We start from the raw sequence: 20,184 nt of genomic DNA on the forward strand, positions 1-20,184 counted from the left end.
TGGTGGACGGGAAGAACTGATTCTTGTGGGTTGACCCCCACTTCCTCAGTGTGCTGTGTTGCATGCACTCGTGTGCGTGTGCGTGTGCGTGTGCATGTGTGTGTGTGTGCATATGCACACACAAAAGCAACACATTTTTAAAAATTACAAACACCCAGGGCATTAGTGAGGCTCATACCATTGGCTGTGTCTGTTAGGGTGTTTTGGGGGAGCGGGGAATAACTAAGAGGGGGACGAACTGGCCCAAATGTAGCTGGCACCATTCCATGGCCTGAGGTCCCAGACTGAGTACAGGGGGGAAAGAAGAAAGCCAACTGAATGGCACCCCCTCTACTTCCTGACCCAAAGGTGAGAGCTGGCAGCCTCCTCCTGCCCCCGACAGGCGTGATCTTGCCTCTAGGCTTCCCTCGCCATGATGGATGCAACCCCTGCGTCATGAGCCAATGAGCCTTTCCTCCCTGAAGTTTCTTGTCCAGTATTTGGTTACAACCTTGAAAAAAGTAAGGACTATGTGGCGTCTCTGACACAGGCTCTATGACCCATGGCAGAAATAATGGGCTTTCAAAGTCTGTTTTCTAATATGTAGAATAGGGTTAATGACAGTTAATGATCTTACAGGGTTGTTGGGTGGAATAATGGCAGCATTCCACAGCAAGTGGTTAGAGCAGGGGGGTAGCACTCAAAATGGCATATTTAAGGAGCCGTGGGGTGTGGTGGCTCAAGACTGTAATTCTAGCACAAGGGAAGGGGGAGGGCGGGACTGTGAGTTTGGGGCTAGCCTGGGGTATACATAGCTATAACCTATCTCCAAAAAGGAAAAAATAATTTTTTTAAAAAGGAAATAATGGAGCCGGGCGGTGGTGGTGCACGCCTTTAATCCCAGCACTTGGGAGGCAGAGGCAGGCGGATCTCTGTGAGTTCGAGGCCAGCCTGGTCTCCAAAGCGAGTTCCAGGAAAGGCGCAAGGCTACACAGAGAAACCCTGTCTCGAAAAACCAAAAAAAAAAAAAAAAAAAAAAAAAAAAAAAAAAAAAGGAAATAATGGGCTCCTTCTCTGTAAAGTGCAGAGGGTAAAGCCTGCCCCACAGACTGTTCTGGGGACATTATTCCCTGTTAATAGTGATCTGGTAAGCACTTACCAAATGGGTTTTGCCTTTCAAGTCCCATCAGGGACGGGACTTTTTTTAAGTGCAGTTCACTTGTGGGTTTGTATATTGATTAGCCACTAAATGTGGCTTCTGGGAAGGGAGTTTGAAAACCAGAGACAATTAGGCACAGCAAACAACCAAAGAGGATGACAGAGTCTTTGGGACAGAATCCAGGGAACAAGCCAAGCCACCACCTGGAAGCTCCTTCCTTGCCAGGCTCAGTGGTGGAGCCTGGGAAGAGAACATTGGCGCTTTCACAGACTGGTCTCCCGGAGCCTTGGAAGGGATGCCAAGAGCAGGAGGTGTTTCCTTCCAAGCCCCTCAAACATGCAGCCCAGGCCAAGCCTTCAGAGTTCAAGTTCATCCAGGGCTGTGTCATCCAAGCCTAGCTGCCTCTGCTGAGCATCTGAGTGAGTCCTGGGTCTGCCACTCACTGGGGGGAACTTTTAGATATTTGCCCCCCCCCCCCGAATTACACAGAACCAGACAGTGCCATTGGTCACGGCCCAGACTTACAGCTTGGCCAATAAAGGGATAAAGTCACAGCGAAGCTCAGTGATAGAGTGTGTGGTGGTCTGAAAGGAAAGGACTCCCAAAGGGAGTGGCACTATTAGGAGGCGTGGCCTTTGTTGGAGTGGGTGTGGCCTTTGTTGGAGGAAGTGTGTCACTGTGGAGGTGGGCTTTGAGATCTCACATATGCTCAAGCCACACCCAGTGAGACAGACCACTTCCTGTTGCCTTTGGAGCAAGATGTAGAATTCTCCAGCACCATGTCTGTCTGCACACTGCTATATTCCCTGCCATGATGATAATGGACTAAACCTCTGAAACTGTAAGTCGCCACCTCAATTAAATATTTTCCTTGATAAGAGTTGCCATGGTCATGGTGTCTCTTCCCAGCAGTAGAAATCCTAATTAAGACAAGAGTACTTGGCTGTCAGGTCAACCCAGCAGATCTACATCAGAATCACTCATCCTTTGTTCATCACTCATTGGTCCAATTAGTCCATACACTTTTAAATTAAGTCTCCTTTGTTCTATGCACAAACGCAGCAGGTCTGAACTCACTGGCACTGAGAGACAATCCCCATCACCCCAGAAGGCTGCCTGCACCTCCACAGCATCTTCAATCACATTCCTGGAAGACATCTTCCTGGTCCCATGCCTCCTCCACAAACCAGGCTCCAGATTCAGCCCTCTGACATGGCTTCCAGGGCTCAGCCCTCTTTCCCACTGCCAATCTGATGGCACTCCGTGTTTCTCCTCACACTCACTGCCCTAGTACCTCCCCTGGTAGGATGGCTAAAAGTGATTGACTTGACTGGATCTAGAATTGGCTAAGAGACAAGCCTCTGGGGTAACTGTGAGAGATGATCTAGATCAGGTTAGTGCTGGCTATGCCTGTGAGGGATGCTTTTGACTGGGTTAACTGAGGCAGGAAGATTCATCCTGAAAGTGGGGGGCACCATTCCCTGAACCTCAATCCCGGACTGCACAAGCGGGGGGTAGGGCGGGGGGAGGGGGAGGCTGTCGAAGAAGCCGAATCCACCGCGCTCTACTTCCTGACGGCAGATGAACTGTGACCAGCTGCCTCAAGCTCCTCCTCGACTTCCTCACTGTGCTGGAACGTTCTCGTCAGCTGCAAGCCAAAGTGAACCTTCCTTCCTGGAGTTGCTTGTGTCTGGTACCTTGTTACACAACAATACAAGAAACCGCTACAACTGGCATGGGCCCTCTGCTTCCTAGGGCCTATGTGCGGGGTTTCCCTCCCCTTTAGATAACTTCTTCAGGGGTGTGTGCGCATGCGCGTGTGCGAGTGCGTGCACGCATGCATGTGCACACATGCAGCAGCGTGTGTATGGAAGTCTGAAGGCAACTTACAAAAAGCCAGTTCTCTCCTTTCACCATGTAGGATCCAGGACTCAAACTCAGGTTGCCAGGCTTGGCAGCCAGCACCTTAACCTGCTGAGCCAGCCCTCAGGCCCCTTCTCGCTCCTTTAGACGCTCTATAGCCTGGCTTCACAGTTCTCACCTAGCAAATGGGACCCGGTGAATGTGCAATGGTTAGCTCTCCACAGGGAGAAAACCCAACTAACCAACCGCGCAAACAAAACCCTCCAAGCCCCACTTCGTAACGGTTGCCGATTTCTTTGGTGTAAATACTCCCACCACGGCCAGTTTCAAGTCACCAAATGACACCCCTGGATGTGAAGTTCTCTCAATTATCTCTCAGTGTGGGGGTTTGAGAGGAAATGGCCCCCAAAGGGAGTGGCACTAATGGGAGGTGTGGCCTTGTTGGAGTGGGTGTGGCCTTGTTGGAGGAAGTGTGTCACTGTGGGGGCGGGCTTTGAGGTCTCCTATGCTCAAGGCACACCCAGTGAAACAGACCACTTCCTGCTGCCTGTGGGTCAGGATGTAGATCCCTCAGCTCCTTCCCCAGCACCCCGCCTGCCTGCCTGCCTGCCTGCCTGCCGCCATGCTCCCCACCATGACGATAATGGACTAAACCCCTGGACTGCAAGCTGTCACCCCAGTTAAATGTTTTCCTTTATAAGAGTTGCGGGGAAAAAAACAACAAACAAACAAACAAACAAAAAAAAACAAGAGTTGCTGTGGTCGTGGTGTCTCTTCACAGCAACAGAAACCCTAACTAAGGCACTCAGGTCAGCTGAGTGCCCCCCACAATCTCAGTTCTGTCATCAAACATGGTACAGGTCTCGGGGAAGAGCAAGGCCTTTCCGGTTTCCACACTACAATTACGCTGCCTCTCTGAGCCTCAGTCTGAAGCCTGTGAGTGTGTGACACTGTCTTATCCCAATTCTGCTCCTTCACCCACGCTGTTCCCTGCCTGGAGCACCTTCTCCTCCATTTGTCTGCATTCTCCTTTTTAAAAGTATGTATTTTATTTTATGTGTATGGATGGTTGCAGGTACCTTTAGAGGGCAAGAGAGGGTGCTGGATCCCCTAGAGCTGACGTTATAGGAGGATGTGAGCTGCCTGATGTGGGTGCTTGGAACTGAACTCCAGTCCTCTGTGAGAGCAGCATGTGCTTTTAACCACTGGGCCATCTTGCCAGACCCTCACCAGCATCCTTAAGACATTTCTCAAGCTCTGCTTCCTCCATGAAGCCTCCCCTGATCATTCCAACCCTGGCTCTGTGTTTACATGAGTCATTGTGGGCATATTTTTACAGTGTTTGTTCATGTTTTAATTTTAGTTTTATTTTATTGAGACAGGGTCTTACTATATAGCTGATCCTGGCTGGCCTGGATCTTGCTATGTAGCCCAGACTCAAAGTCAAAGAAATGTACCCACCTTCTTCTGTTTCTCAAGTGCTGGGATTAAAGGTGTGTGCCAAGACATGCAGCCCTGTTTTTTATTTTAAATTATGTGTATTTGTGTCTATGCTTCGGTGCATATGCGTGCTTGTGAATGTGAGGGGCATGTATGTGTGCTTGTGTGTGTGTGTGTACATAAGTGCAAGTGCCCTGGGAGGCCAAAAGGTATCATCAGATGGCCTGGGGTTGGAATTACAGGAGCTTGTAAGTGCTGGGAACTAAACCCTGGTCCTCCTCAATAACCACTGAACATTTTCTGCAGCCTCATTGTTTTGTTTGGTCTTGTTGCTAAGAGACAAGGTCTTGCTGTGTTGCCAGAGCAGGTCTTGGGCTCAAATCATCATCCAGCTTCAGCCTCCTGAGTAGCTGAGTCTACAGGCCAGTGCCACAGCTCAGGCTCACTCTGGGGCATATTCTTGTCCTCAGCTGCCTGGAGGCAACAAAACCTCACCACAGTTGACTACTGCATCCCCTAGCCCAAGCTCCAATCCCTACTGACTGATGCATGACTGATAATCTATAGGTGTGCTGTGGAACTGTTGTCTGCGCCTCCTGCAAGGGCTATTTCATCCTGCCGTGCACTGGAGGTACAATGGTGAATTTAACAGATGTAATCACAAAAATTAAATTGGTAATATGATTGCTACCACTACCGAGCAGTTCCTATGTGCCAGGCATCCTGCTGAAGGCTTCCCAATTTAGCCCTGTGAGTCCTTTTAACAATCCTAGATTAGTGGTCCTCAGCCTTCCTAATGCTGCGACCTTTTAATACAGTTCATAATGTCGCTGTGACCCCAAACCATAAAATTATTTCTGTTACTACTTCATAACTAATTTTGCTACTATTATGAATCATACTGTAAATATCTGTATTTACTGGGGTGTACAGAAAACAAGGGATGAGGGGAAAACCTCATCCCCTCCGCCCCACCCAACGTTTCATCACAGAGGCCCAGGCCGACACCTACCTTGTGCACCCAGTCCTTGCAGTCATGGTCCTGCATACATTTGTCCAGCGCCCCAGCAGAGAGCACCAGGACAAAGTTTCGAGCCGCCATGACACTCTGGATGAGCTTGTCCTCGAACTTGCCGGCTTCCAGCTTCTCTACATCGATGAAGACGCTGAAGCCATGCAGCTGCAGGTGCACCTTCAGGAGGCTGCAGGAATATCGTCAATACCATGGCCTGGCCCCAAAACCCAGTCACCTCCCCACCCCCCTCACCTGGCCAGCTGGGAACCCGAGCTCCTCCGGTAGCTGATAAAGACGTCTGGGGTGTCTCCGCTGGCCTTGCCACCGGCACAGGGCAGCGGTGAGTGCAGCATTTCTGGAGCCAAGGAAAGAGACACTGAGGTGAGGGTGCACTACCCCCACCACTCATCATGAGGTCTGTCATCTTAGTCCCCTGTCTATCTAAACTTCTCAGGCCAGTCTGGGCTAGGTGACTTGCCCCAGAAAGGGTCACTGAGATGGAGAGGTGGATCCTATGGGAAGGAAAGTCACCCCTTGGCTAGCCCTGGGCAGGAAGGGTCTGTGCTTTAGGGACACTGACATGAATCTCTAGCCTTACTTCCCTTCTGAACTGCAGACTAGCTTGGCCAGGTGCCCACAAGCGCTCCAAACTGAGCCTAGGTTAAGCCCTTCCCCCTCGGCCCTTCTCTCTCGATGGCATCGGGAACCCAGGCTTCTGCCTCAACGCCTGCCTGACATCTTAGTCAGTAAAAGCTGGAGCTCCTCAACTTAAAATGGTGTCAACGTCCTGAGAAACCCACGATGAGTATAAACTACTGCAAGGGAAGATGAACTGAATACACCTCCCGGACATCCTAGCCTAGGGGCCGACCTCACGGGGGCTCAGAACAGCCACATCAACCTGCAGCTAAGCAAAACCATCCAGTACACACACATCCTCACAAAGATCTAGTTTCTGAAAACTGTGATGAAAGGGAAGAGCATGGCTGTGCTTCACGTCACCGTGAAGGGGGAAAACTGAAAACTGGGCATGGCGGCATGTGCCTATCATCCCGGGGAGGTGGAGACAGAAAGATCACAAGTTCAAAGCTAGTCTCAACTATATAGCAAGGTTAAGACCAGACTGAACTACATGAGACCCTATCTGATCACACACACACACACACACACAGACACACACACACACACACACACACACACACACACACACACACACACCGTGGGGGGGGCACATACACACACGGGGGGGGGATGGAGATACACATACACACCAACACACACAAGACAGGGAGAGAGAGAAAGGGAGAGAGGATCACATTGCTGCAAGAGGGGATCACCTAATTCACTAAGTTCGTAGAGGATTCTGGCTGCCAGCCTCAGTGCTAGGTGGGATACAGCAGTAAACAAAGCAGAGCAACTTCCGCCCTATGGAGCTGCTGTGAGGTGCTCAGCACCAGGCACCTTGCTGTGTGGAGTCTCCCTTCTGTCTACTCAACATCTGGGACTCCTTGCTGTTGCAGATGTCCAGCACCAGCCTCCTCAGTGGGCTCCTGTGGTAGTCTGAATGTAATTGGCCCCTGGAATCTCATAGAGGGTGGCACTATTAGGAGGTGTGGCTTTGTTGGAGGAAGTGTGGCCTTTTTTGGAGGAAGTGTGTCACCGTGGAGGCGGGCTTTGAGATCTCATATGTTCAAGATACCACCCAGTGTCTCAGCCCACTTCCTATTGCCCTCAGATCAAAATGTAGCCAGCACCGTGTCTGCCTGCACACCTCATGCTCCCCGTCATGATAATGGGCTGGATCTCTGAAGCTGTAAGCCGGCCACCCCAATTAAATGGTGGTCATGGTGTCTCCTCACAGCAATAGACACCCTAACTAAGACAGCTCCCCAAGCCATTCAGGATTAACCATCCTATTCCATGTGCCACCTCACCAGAGGGAGCTTCCGAAAACTGCCCTCTGAGTATGTCATTGTCACTATTTAAAAAAACAAAAAACTGCATGGGCCAGAGAGATGGCTCAGTGGTAAAGACACTTGTCACCAATCCCAGGGACTCGGGTGGACAGGAGAGACCCGAGTGACAAAGCTCTCTTCTAAACTCCACACATGTGCTACGGTGTGTTTGCCCCCCAACACTGACACATGCACGCACGCACGCACGCACGCACGCACGCATGAACACAAATACGTGTAATAAGACAAATAAGATAAAAAAAACAAGGTATGCATGGACAGGGAATGTGGATCAGAAGAGGAGCATTTGCTCCTCATGTGCAAGGCCATTGGCTTGACTGTAATACCACACACACACACACACACACACACACACACACACGCACATACACACACGCACATGCACACGCACACGCACACACATGCACGCACGCACACCAGACAATAAAACAGGAAAAACACAAACTGTGCACGGTGGCACATGCCTGTAGCCCTGGTACTGAGGAAGGGAGGAGGGTGGAGAAAGGGGGACCCTAGAGCCAGGTGTCAGCAATTGGTGAGCTCTGAATCCAGTGAGACCTTGTCTCCAAAACATAATATCGCTGTGGTGGCACAAGCCTTGAGCCCAGCAATGGGAGACAAAGGCAAGATCTCTGTGAATCTGAGGCCAGTCTTGGTCTCTTTAGTGAGTTCCAGGCCAGTGTTGCTACATAGTAAGACCCTGTCTCAGAAACAAAAAACAGTGTCAAGTAATAGAGGAAGAAGAAGACACCCCAACATTGACCTCTGGACTCCACATGCATTAACATACATGCACCCATGTGACATGCAAACAAACTATACACATATAAAATAACAAAACAGCTGAGTGTGGTGATGCACAGGTCGCAGCACTTGGGAGGCAGAGGTAGGCAGATCTTGAGTTCAAGGCCAGCCTGGTCTACAGAGCGAGTTCCAGGAGAGCTGGGGCTAGAAGAGAGAAACCCTGTCTTGATAGATAGATAGATAGATAGATAGATAGATAGATAGATAGATAGAAAGATAGAATTAAAACAAAACTTGAAGACTGCGTGGTTCTTTATTCTTCAGAATAACATTTATTTTTGCCTTAGAACCTTACAGGAAGGAAGGAGGGAGGGAGAGAGGGAGGGAGGGAGGGAGGGAGGGAGGGAGGGAGGGAGGGAGGGAGGGAGGGAAGGAAATCTTAGCCAGGCAGTGGTGGCATATGACTTTAATCTCAGCACTTGGGAGGCAGAGGCAGAGGCATCTCTGAAGTTCAAGGCCAGCCTGTTCCAATGCTACATAGATTCTGTGTCCACAAATGAAACAAAACAAAACAAGGAACAGCAACAAAGGAAATCTTGGCGTTTCACTGGGAGCTACAAGATCAAGGCTGAGCTGCTTTTCTTAAGGCAGAAGAGACAGTCCCCAGTGCCATGAGGTGCTTAGCACGTTCTTGCTGAGTGGAAGGATAAAATGAATGGACTCATTTTCTAATAATATTCATAATTAACAGCACACACATTTGTCTGTTTATGATGCATTAAAAACAATAGGCTCAAATCCCAGTTGTCACTTAATGGCTTTTATAACCCTGGGAAATGTTTTTAAATTCTTTTATTTTCATTTTATTATCTCCAAAATTAGAATCTAGGATGGAAACTTTGATTACACAGGGTACACTTTTCCAAACACCTCAAGCTGGACACTGCCATATTTATTTTCCAAGCTCAAGTCTCTTTTAAAAAATATGTTTCCTCGCCGGGCGGTGGTGGCGCACGCCTTTAATCCCAGCACTCGGGAGGCAGAGCCAGGCGGATCTCTGTGAGTTCGAGGCCAGCCTGGGCTACCAAGTGAGCTCCAGGAAAGGCGCAAAGCTACACAGAGAAACCCTGTCTCGAAAAACCAAAAAAAAAAAAATATGTTTCCTTACATTTATATATTCATGGGGTGGGGTGCCACAGAGCGCCTGTGCAGGTCAGAGGGCAACTTGGGGGAGATCGATCTCAGGGCATCAGGCTTGGCAACAGGAACCTTTGCCCTCTAAGCCATCCCACCAGCCCTAAGAGCCTCTTTTTATTCTTTAAAAGTTTGTAACAGTTTATTTAAATACTGAACTCCTACTACATAGGGTAGTTATAGAAATAAGTGGGTTATCGTTTTGATTTTTTGAGACAGGATTGCCTTCCATAGCCCTGGACTTAGACTCCATGTGTATACCAAGCTGGTCTTGAACTTTCAGCAATCCTCCTGCCTCTGCCTCCCAAGTGCTGGGGTTACAGGTGCATACCTCCACACTCAGTTATGAGATTATAGACTAAAAACTTACTGCAAGGGCTGGAGAGATGACGCAGAAGTTCAGAGCACTGGCTGCTCTTCTAGAGGACCCAGGTCCAGTTCCCAGCACCACCTGGTGGCTCACAACCATTTGTAACTCCAGTTACAGGGACTCTGGTGCCCTCTTCTGGCTTCTATGAGTACCGGAAGCTCATGAGGTACACATACATACACACAGACAAACACTCATACACATTAAAAAAAAACTGTGATACTTGGGATACATCATTATTGACATGTAAGAGCTAGCCAAAGAGTTAGCTGTCCAATGAAAACAAGTTAGTAAGAAAAGAAAGGCTGCCTGGCGGTAGTGGAGCATACCTTTAGTCCCTGCATTCAGGAGGATCTCTGTGAGTTTCGAGGCCAGCCTGGTCTAGAGAGCGAGATCCAGAACAGGCACTAAAGCTACACAGAGAAGCCCTGTCTCAAAATAAATAAATAGATAGATAGATAGATAGATAGATAGATAGATAGATAGATAGATAGAGGAAGGAAGGGAGAGAGAGAGAGAGAGAGAGAGAGAGAGAGAGAGAGAGAGAGAGAGAGAAGGAAGGAAGGAAGGAAGGAAGGAAGGAAGGAAGGAAGAAAGAAAGAAAGAAAGAAAGAAAGAAAGAAAGAAAGAAAGAAAGAAAGAAAGAAAGAAAGAAAGAAAGAAAGAAAAAGAAAGAAAGAAAGGCTGGCTAGCCATGCCCTAGGCTCTGCTGGGACATTACTAGGATAAGCCTTCCCCCAACCCCCACCTCCCCACCCCAAACTACCAGTGCCCCACCAATGGCACCCAGGTACTGTCCTACCTGTCCTTATACTTGCTAAAGCTACCCCTGCCTGGCTGTCCTTCCTGTTCTCCCTGCCCCCACACATCCCTCAAAACCTGGACAACATCTCCTCCTCTCCAAGTGACCAAGGTAGGCAGTGATTCCTCTGGGCTCCCATAGGCGTCCTGAAAACGCTTCCTACCGTGGCCACCTCCTGATTGTACACCTCCTTCCTCCCACCCTGGTACCCATCTCAGGTGGAGGGCTTCTTAAGGGCAAAGGGCAGCAGACTCATCTTTACATCCTCAAGGCCAGTCTAACCCAGCCAGGCGCTCACTCCTCAGGGAGGCTGAGTCTCCAGCCTGGGGCGGCCCATCCCTTTCAGGATTGGAGCTGGAGTGGGCTTCCCAGGTGGGCGCTCTTACCTCGGGCTGCAGAGAGGATGCGTGAGCGATGCACCCCCAGGCGGATGCCACAGTCCTCCAGGAGCTGCTGCTCTGACACTCGGTGCAGCAGGGAGCGGTCCAGGCCGCAGCTGACCAGGCCGTAGGTGTACTGGCGGAAGCGAGGGTCCAGGCTGCCTAGCCAGTCCGCTAGGTTGCTGCGGTCGCACGTAGCATAGTTGGCAAAGGTCTTGAGCTCCGTGAGCTCCCTAAAGAACCTGCCCAGGAGGTCGAAGATGATGTTACAGTTCTGATGCTAAGGATGCTAAGGACGGGCTGGTGGCAGAGGGGGAGGCTAGTTAAGCCCCAGCTGGGTTGGACTGTCTGGGGGCTCCTTGCCTCTTGCGTGTGATGCTTGATTTCATGCCCAGGTCTGTCTGGAGTTCTTCCTCTGTGAGCCGTAGAAGCAGGTCACCATCTACCTGCTGATCCTGGGGGAGGGGGAGGTGTGAGGAAGGCTCCCCTCCCCCTCCCTCCGCCCCCCCAGCGCAAGATGCAAGGGAAAGGAACAGGAGGTGGCGCTGGAGGCCAATGGGACTCTGAGGGTGGCTGACTGCGGGTTTCCCACTGCTAAGTGGCCAGGGTGGCGCTGCTGGCTTGAGGCCTACAGGGCACTCGGACGCCTGTGCTCAGGACGCCCCCAGGGGCCGCGCGCGCGCGCGCGCGCGCCCCTCAGGGATGCGCCCGTTTGGTGTAGGGGGAGGTAGCTGCCCGCGGCTCTACCCGAAAGTTCTCGCAGTACTGGGAGAAGCCGATCTGCTGCAGCCAGGTCTGGACCTCGGCCTCCTTCCAGCTGGCCACGCAGGGCAGGATGCGCCGGGGTACTTCCTCGCCCAACAGGCGCAGGGCACGCTTCGCCAGCGCCGACGTAGTGCCGTTGGTGGAGTAAGAAACCAGGCGTTTCAGGCTCTGGATGGCACCGATGTCACTGAACACCTTGGGAAGGAGGATGGATTGAGGGAGCCTAAGGTTCCCAGCTCCCCAGCTGCCACAGGAAGTGCCCAGTCTCATCTCTCTTTTCACTGAGGAAAGGCCCACCAACTGTCCTAGCCTTCATCACTAAGTCACCCGTGTCGCGGCCCCTCCTGCATCCCCAATGCATTTGCCCTCCGGAAACCCATCCACTCTTGATTAGGACCTCCAACTTCCTTGCCCATCCGCCCTAGGATAAAGTCTGTAGTTCTCAATATGACCGCCAGGTGGCAGCAGACCCTGAGCCCCACACTCCCAGCTCGCACACCTGTGGTGGTCCTAAACCCTTAGTTTTTCTGGCCTGATTGTAACCCCACTAATTCATGGGAATCCAGATAGATCAGCAACTCCGCCATGCATTCCACTGACTCCTCCAAAAAGTAAAAACGTGGTTCGGAGGGAGAAAGCCAGCTGCTCAAGGTCACAGTAAGTTGAGGGAGTAGGCAAAGGCTGTGGTTTAGATCTTGGCCCTGGGGATCCTTCGTGACATTTACACTGAGGTCCTACCCCAGGCCTCTGTCCCCAGCTGCCATCTCGTTTCCAGGTGGCTCAGCTGCCCCCTGAAGCTTCCCGACTGGACATCGGCTGGACACCCGGAACTCAACAGGGCCGACTGGTCTTCCACTGTGATCTCTCGCCCAGTTTACCTCCTCATGTTCATGGCCGAGAAGCACCGTCAGCCCCCCCACCCCCGACCCAAGCAGAAATCCCTAACCTGTCTACTTCTCTCTGCTGTAGTCCACACTCCTCCCTTCCCCCACTCTCTTTGTCTCCCCAACACAACAGCCTCGAGCTACCATGATCACCCCCACTTCTACAACAGCCAGGTTGATCTTTGTAAAACTCAAGGGTCTCCTATTTTAAAACTTCTCAGTATCTGCCTCTTGTCCCCAAAGGCCAAGTACAACTTTGAGTCTCACCTTCAAGGCCAAAATGACTGGTCCTTCTACCTTCTGATTGCTTCACCTAAGTCCTTATACTTTTTTTTTTTTTTAAGCCCTGGCTGGCCTGGAACTCGATATGTAGACCAGGCTAGCCTCAAAGTCACAGAGGTCTGTCTGCCTCTGCAGACATGCTCCATCATCGCTGGATATTCACTTCATTCTTTTTTAAGATTAATTATTTATGCATATGAGTGTACCATTTGCATATTCTGAAGGACAGAACAGGGCCTCAGAACCCCATTATAGATGACTGTGAGCCACCATGCGGTTGCTGGGAATTGAACTCAGGACCTCTGGAAGAGCAGCCAGTGCTCTTAATTGCTGAGCCATCTCTCCAGCCCCCTATTCACTTCATTCTTACGAGGACTCCAAATCCCAGTTGCATATAGCGTCCTCTGAGACTCCTTCCCACACGCTCTCTAACCCTTGAGCCGCCCTCCTCTACAACAGTACCTTGGTCTTGCCCTGTAGGCTCTTGATGGCAGCCTCGGCGCACAGATAGAAAGCCCCGATGCACTGAGCCTCCAAACGGGACGAATCGAGCAGCAGCACCAGACTTTGCAGGTCGTCCGGCCCGCGACCCTGCCTTGTGTCGCTGGCGTCCACCAGGCAGCGGGCGAAGCGGCCGGGGTCCAGCGACGCCACGAGCGGCTCGACCAGCGCTAGCGTGCCCGAGTGCTCGACTTCGCGCTCCACCTCCTTGTTGGTAGCCAACACCGCCACCGCCAGGCAGGCATGCAGCCGCAGCAGCTCGTCCTCCTTGGAGAAGGCGAGAGGGAAGAGCCACTCGGCGGCGCGCTTCTCCACCATGCATCTCTGCACCGCCTGGCCCCCGTGCAGCGCGCAGTTCGCCAGCGCCAGGGCGCAGTGGCGCAGGAGCGCCGGGTCTGTGCGGCGGCACCAGTACAGCACGGCGTCCAGGCCGCCCGCCGCCACCAGCCGCTGGCACGTCTCCTCCGAGTGCTTGAACATGTGCTCCAAGATGCCCGCCACGCTCCGTGACAGCTCCACCGGCTCGCGCTCCTTCGCCAGGTTCAAGATCACACCCAGGCCGATCCGCGCCACGCGGTCCCTGCCGGGAGACAGGAGAATGAGAACGTGGTGTGGCGGCAGTTTCCAGAGCTTGGCTTTCTCACGGAGGCCTGGCCCGATCTCTGGGCTTCACTAGTGTAAAAGCCATGGCAGGCAGCATTATTATTACCCTTTTTGTTCAGACCCTAACTTGTGTTTCTTCTCTTGTTATCAGGGAGCTCTAACCCGGCCACAGCCACCTCCTCCTTTACCTTCTTCCCAAAGCCGGCTGAATGCTCTATGGCCGACCCCTGGGCTCTCCTGGGTTTTTCTTTGCTGCTTTCTAATTGCAAACACCTCATTTCTCGACTTCAGTTTCCTCACCTCACGAACGGGAAAATAATGCCTATCTTAGAAAAATATTATCAGGACTAACAAGATAATCCATAAAGAAACTGGAGAGGTGGCTCAGCCAGGGAGCACTTGCTGCTCTCGCAGTGAGGTCCAGAGTTCAGTTCCCAGCACCCATATCAGGGGCTTGGCTCACAACTGCCTGAAACTCCAGTTCTGGGGAACCATTGTTTTCTTCTGGTCTTGGGGTGCACCTACACACACATGTACATACAAACACAGAGGCACAATAAAAGAAATACATTTTTTGCCGGGCAGTGGTGGTACAAGCCTTTAATTCCAGCACTCGGGAGGCAGAGGCAGGTGGATCTCTGAGTTCGAGGCCAGCCTGGTCTATAAAGCGAGTTCCAGGAAAGGCACAAAGCTACACAGAGAAACCCTGTCTCTAAGGAAAAAAAAAAAAAAGAAAGAAAGAGATTTTTTAAAAAGATAATCCATAAAACTCAATGTGAATTTGTCATTTGACATGTCACTGGACATACAACACTCTAAAAAAGCCTGTCCTTGAATGACTCCTCCCTTCATATTCCATGGCTGGTGTGTGCTTATTCATTCACTCGTCCATATTGTTTGAGGACCTACTGTGTGCCTGACCCGGCACTAGAGAGGCCGACGTCAGGCAGTGATTAAGCCTGATGGTATCTTATTTAGCCCCAGCAAACAAGGCCAGCGGCAGACAAGTAACCAATGAGCGATCAAGTTCTCAGTAGTAGGGTGCCATGCTAGCAAATTGGATGATGTCATGGAGGAGGGATGTGTCTAAGGAGATTCTATCTGGGAAATCATGTTGAGAAACCTGCCTGCAAATAGCTAAGAGAAGAGCTTAATGTGTATGTGGGGGGGGGGGGGGGGAGGAGCCAAGACAAAGGCCCTGCCACTGATAAGCTAGCATGCTTGAGGAAGAGAAAGAAGGCCAGAGATAAACAGGGTCTAACATCAGCCGGGAAAAAGAGAAAACCAAGAAGGGGTTTACTTTTGCATAGAGCGTGTAAGTAAATATCCAAACCAACAAAATGCAAGCACTCAGTAGCAAAGGAGCAGAGTCTTGGACAATATATGAGGGAGAAAATCCAAAACCTAAAGAGACACTGCAGCGTTCCGGGTAGTCAAAGGAATAGAGATGGCCTGACAGGTGAGCAAACACAGAGGGCAGAGGGTTGTGAAGGTCCTGAGCACTGTGGGAGGGGTGCCAGCTGGATCAGTTAATCTGGGGAGCAGGTAATCTCTCCTAAAAAGAGTCCAACTGAAGGCACATGTGTAAAGATGCTTGACAAGGTGATATTTGTGAAGCAAGGAAGTTGGAGCCATGAATACAGAGACCAGGGGTAAGTGGACAGGTGCTCATCGCTGTAATAAATGATTGAGCAGATTTATAACATTGCAACAAGAAGGATCTTTTTTTTTTTTTTTTTTTTTTTTTTTTTGGTTTTTTTTTGAGACAGGGTTTCTCTGTGTAGCTTTGCGCCTTTCCTGGAGCTCACTTGGTAGCCCAGGCTGGCCTCGAACTCACAGAGATCCGCCTGGCTCTGCCTCCCGAGTGCTGGGATTAAAGGCGTGCGCCACCACCGCCCGGCAAGAAGGATCTTTTTTATTATTTTTTTTTCCATACAGATCTCACTATGTAGCTTTGGCCATCCTAGAACTCACTATGTAGACCAGGCTGGCTTCAACTCACAGAAATCCACCTGCCTCTGCCTCCTGAGAGCTGGGATTAAAGGTGTGTCCCAGTACTTCTGGTATGTGACATGAAAGATCTTAAGACCCTAACCTGGAATTGGAAAAGGAAACATATTGTGCTTATATAACACAGCGCCATTTGTGTAAAATAAAAATGCCTGTACTCAGAAAAAATCTGGAGGTTTTACCACGCTGCGCACAGCAGCACACATCTGTAATCTCAGCTACTCAAGAAGTTGAGAGTCATGCTGGTGGTGCACGCCTTTAACCTAGCACTCTGGGAGGCAGAAGCAAACAGATCTCTGTGAGTTCGAGGTCAGCTTCGTCTATAGAGCGAGTTCCAGGACAGACAGGGCTGTTACACAGAGAACCCTGTCTCAAAAACTCAACCAAACAAATAAACAAACAAACAAACAAAAAAAGAAGAAGTTGAGAATTGAAAGCTCAAGGCCAGTACTACACAGAGAGTTGGAGGCGAGCTTAGGTAACTTACTGAGACCCTGTCTCAAACAGACAGACAGACAGACAGACAGACAGACAGACAGACAGACAGGCGGGGGATGTAGCTCAATGGCAAAGTGCTTGTTTAACATGTGCAAGGTCCTGAATTCAATCCCTAGCATCACAAAAGAGAAGAAAAGATCTCACTAGATACATGAAATATAGTCAGTCAAGGGTTGCTTAGGGATTATGTCAGGAGGATGTTAGGACGTGAGCCAGGAGAAGGGATCTTGCATTGTAGACACAGGTGCATGCACAGGCTTGCAGCTTTTGGAGAGCTAGTACCCCCGGGGAGCTAACCACACTCCCACATGCTAAAGCAGAGGGTCTAAAGAAAGGGTGGGGAAGAAAACAGTCCTGACCGACGACAGCCTCTTCAGCTTCCTCGAGGCATCTGTACTTTGTCTTTGTGACAAACAGGAAGCCACTGACGAGCTATGGGGAAGGAGTGTCCAGTGTCCAGTTTGTGTTTCGGCTTTAAGAAACTGGCTGCTACAGGGAGGGTATGCCCCAGGCAGATCCTGAAGGCCACCAGAGGAGCAAACAAACTGCCACTCTCCAGGCAGAGGAGAAGACTTCCTGTCTCATCTACCTCCACAGATGATGTCCCCTAGTCAGGCGATTTCCAAAGACTTAACAGGCAACAGAATCCTGGCTCTGTGGATGCCACAAGGACCATAGTGCACGGTGTACAGTGCATTGTACACTTTGTGTGGTCTGGCTAAGCCCTGGACATGCCCTAAGTTCAGCAAAGCTTTGCTGACCTCATCATTCAGCCTCTCTACAGCCCACCCCAAAGGAACAAATGGGTCCAAACTATCCATCCTGGAATCTGGAACTCAGGCATGCCTCTTACCAGTGACACAAACTAAGATCAGAGAGACAGTCATGCCAAACCCAAGGTCACAGAATTTCTGAGAGGTCTGTTTGCCTCCAGAGTTCAAGGTCCTTCATCTTGACTTTGGACTAGGTAAACTCTTAGACTATCCGGGCTAGAATGAGCCTAAGAACTCATCTCAGGATTTGAGAGTCAGTTCAGCAGTTAAATGCATTGGCTGCTCTTTCAGAGGACCTGGTTTCAATGTCCAGAATCCACATGGTGGCTCACAATCCTCTTTAACTCCAGTTCCAGGGTATCCAACATCCTCTTCTGACCTCTATGTGTACTGCACACACATGGTACACAGATATACATGCAGGCAAAATATTCATAAAATGAAAAATTTAAAGAAGAAACCATCTCATCTAACACTCATATTTTCAGAGGACTAACCTAAGGCCCAGTGAACTGAAAGGCTTACTTGGGAACATCAGTTCACAACTGGAAGTTTATTCTGACCTTAAGTCTTAGCCTCCAGCCCTTACCTTTTCCTATGTCCAGACACCTCCCTGAGGTTAAAGCTGTGTGCTGGTTGTGAGAACTGTTAAATCACTTCCCAATTCTGTTGTCTGAGGCTGTAGGTCTGATGAAATGGCCATAATCTTTGGAGGTACACAGGCCTGGTTTCAAATTCCAGCTGCCAAGTAGGGGACAGTTATTTATATGTGACTCTACATATATGAGCAAATGCTTGTGTGTGCTCTGCCCCTCTCTGGAAGGACATACAAAAAGTTAGTTCAGTGGTTTTCCTCTATAGAGGAGGCTTTGCTGAAAACTTTTAGCATAATACTCTTTTTTGCATGCTTTTGCATTTTTTGAACTTATGTGCAATAATTTTCTTTCCTTATGTTAAAAACAGTCTCCTCTATTATTCATTCAAGATTCTGCGGGAGGCCATTTAGCTTCCCCGAGGATATGTTCATTATATTCATCCTGTTCCCCTGGTGGGGTGGCCTGTGATTTAGAAGGCTGTTAGATGGTGCCCTCACTGGGTGTTAAGGAACCAGGTTTGAAGAGTCCTGCACTGTTGACAGCTCAGGGAAGAGAGAAAGTGATCTAGGATTCTGGGAAGTGGCTGCAGCAATACTCAGAGGAAGACTAGAGCTGCCAGAATAGAATAGTAAAGGAGTCAGTGAGGAGGCTGATTGATGGGGGAGGGAAACATTCAGAAGCATAAACCCCCAGTGTGTCCCGTCGTCGTCCCCCCCCCCGTCCCCCCCCCGTTCCCCCCCCCCCCCCCCCCCCCCCCCCCGCCTTCCAGTCTTACCCCTGCACACCCTGGAAGAATGCAGAGCCCCTGGGTTTCTGGGGAAAGAGCATGAAGGCCACCAGGACTTGTGCCCTGTCCTTGGTCCTGAAGCAACATCTGCCCGTGTTTGGGGACTGGTACTCGAGCGGTTACTCCCTCAGAGCTCTCAGTAGGTGGGGATGGTCATTTTCGTTCTTGAAAACATATCAGTATGTTTGCATCCTGCAGTCCTGCTCCTCCTGGGGTGCTCTCTGCACCCACATTCCACAAGTACTAGTTCTAGCCTCTTGTCCCACGTACCAAGCCCGCACCGGCCAAACTGGGCCCCAACACACTCAGCAAGCATCCACTCCAATTTGGGTTCTCCATATTCACGGCCCATCCCTATCAGGACACCAGATGAGAGAGGTAAGGCAAGCAGAACTTGACCTTGGGTCTCCCAACCTAAACTATTCTGTTCGTGCATGTCTGACAGTTACATTATTTCCACGTGATTGAAAACGCCAGAGAGAGAGAGAGAGAGAGAGAGAGGCCCCTTGCTCATTTCCACAGCACTTGTGAGAGCAACGTGCTGAAACTGACTTTTCCAAAGATTCTGAGCTGAGAGCCTGAGATTTCAGCGAGAATTAGGAATGTGACAGCCCGTTCTCTGGCACCAAAGGATTGGGAAAGTGAGCTCTCTGAGGGCTTCATAGTTCAGAGAAGGTCCCAGGAGGTAGGCGAAGGATAGGCATAGACTGTTCCCACATACAGAGGAAGGGAAGGTGCCTAAGTTTCCTCTGCCCCACCCTCTCAATCCAGCAAAAAAACTTTTTTTGTTCCTGATCAGGCGCTGCAGAATGAGGTCATGGCTGGCCTAGTGAGAGGGTAGCATAGAAGGGCACCCAGATACACGGGAGAGCTATGGGCTCAGGGGGCTATCAGCAAAGGGATGCCATCTCCAACCACATCCGCTGCCCTGGCCCCTCCACACCTCACGGCGCTTTCCCTCACCGGTTCTCAGCCACCAGGATCTGTTCCAGCAGGCGTGCGGCCTGCACGCGGGTCTCTAGCTCCGGTGCCTGCAGCAGCCGCAGCAGCAAGTCGAGGCCACCGTCCAGGCGTATCGCGTCGCACAGACCCTGGGCCACCTCGCGGCCCACGGCCGGCAGCAGCCAGGCCTCCTCTACCAGCTGGAAGACCTCGGCGAGGCCCGCGCCCACCGCCCGCGGCGCGCTCGCCTGCTTCAGCTCAGACAGCGCCTGCTGCAGCTCTGGCAGCGAACGCTCCAGGGCGCCTTGCACCTCGGTGCCCACCCCGGGCGACACTTCCCGAGACCCGCGGCCCGCAGCCCACCACGGGCTGGCGCTGCCATTCCTATCCGGCCCCGGCACTGTCAGCCGATCGGCGCCCGACCGTGGGCCAGACATGGCGAAGAAGCGGCACAGTTTGTAGGCGGAGAAGAGCAGCGTCAGGACCATGGGCGCTGGGCAGCGGGGGACATACCGCGCCTGGAGGGGCGGGGCCTGGCGGAGCGACCCCGGCCTTGGGAGGAAAAAGCAAAAACCAGGACCTGGCAAGGGCGCTGGGCCACAGGTTTAGAAGCAGGGGGAG

At 51.1% G+C, this 20,184-nt stretch overlaps 1 protein-coding gene across 1 annotated transcript in view; it reads right to left on the reverse strand.

Moving 5' to 3' along the window:
- Sarm1 (sterile alpha and TIR motif containing 1) overlaps window positions 1-20,051 on the reverse strand; it is a 26,684-nt gene extending 6,633 nt beyond the window's left edge. Inside the window, exons 1-7 of the mRNA XM_006977479.4 lie at window positions 19,585-20,051; window positions 13,316-13,934; window positions 11,670-11,882; window positions 11,286-11,377; window positions 10,929-11,164; window positions 5,709-5,811; window positions 5,454-5,643 (exon numbers count right to left, since the gene is read on the reverse strand). Coding sequence (XP_006977541.1) covers window positions 5,454-5,643; window positions 5,709-5,811; window positions 10,929-11,164; window positions 11,286-11,377; window positions 11,670-11,882; window positions 13,316-13,934; window positions 19,585-20,051 — 1,920 coding nt within the window. The remainder of the gene's footprint in view (window positions 1-5,453; window positions 5,644-5,708; window positions 5,812-10,928; window positions 11,165-11,285; window positions 11,378-11,669; window positions 11,883-13,315; window positions 13,935-19,584) is intronic.
- Window positions 20,052-20,184: the final 133 nt, after the last annotated feature.

The sequence above is a fragment of the Peromyscus maniculatus genome, chromosome 8 (genome assembly GCF_049852395.1).
Source record: "Peromyscus maniculatus bairdii isolate BWxNUB_F1_BW_parent chromosome 8, HU_Pman_BW_mat_3.1, whole genome shotgun sequence".
Lineage (NCBI taxonomy): Eukaryota > Metazoa > Chordata > Mammalia > Rodentia > Cricetidae > Peromyscus > Peromyscus maniculatus.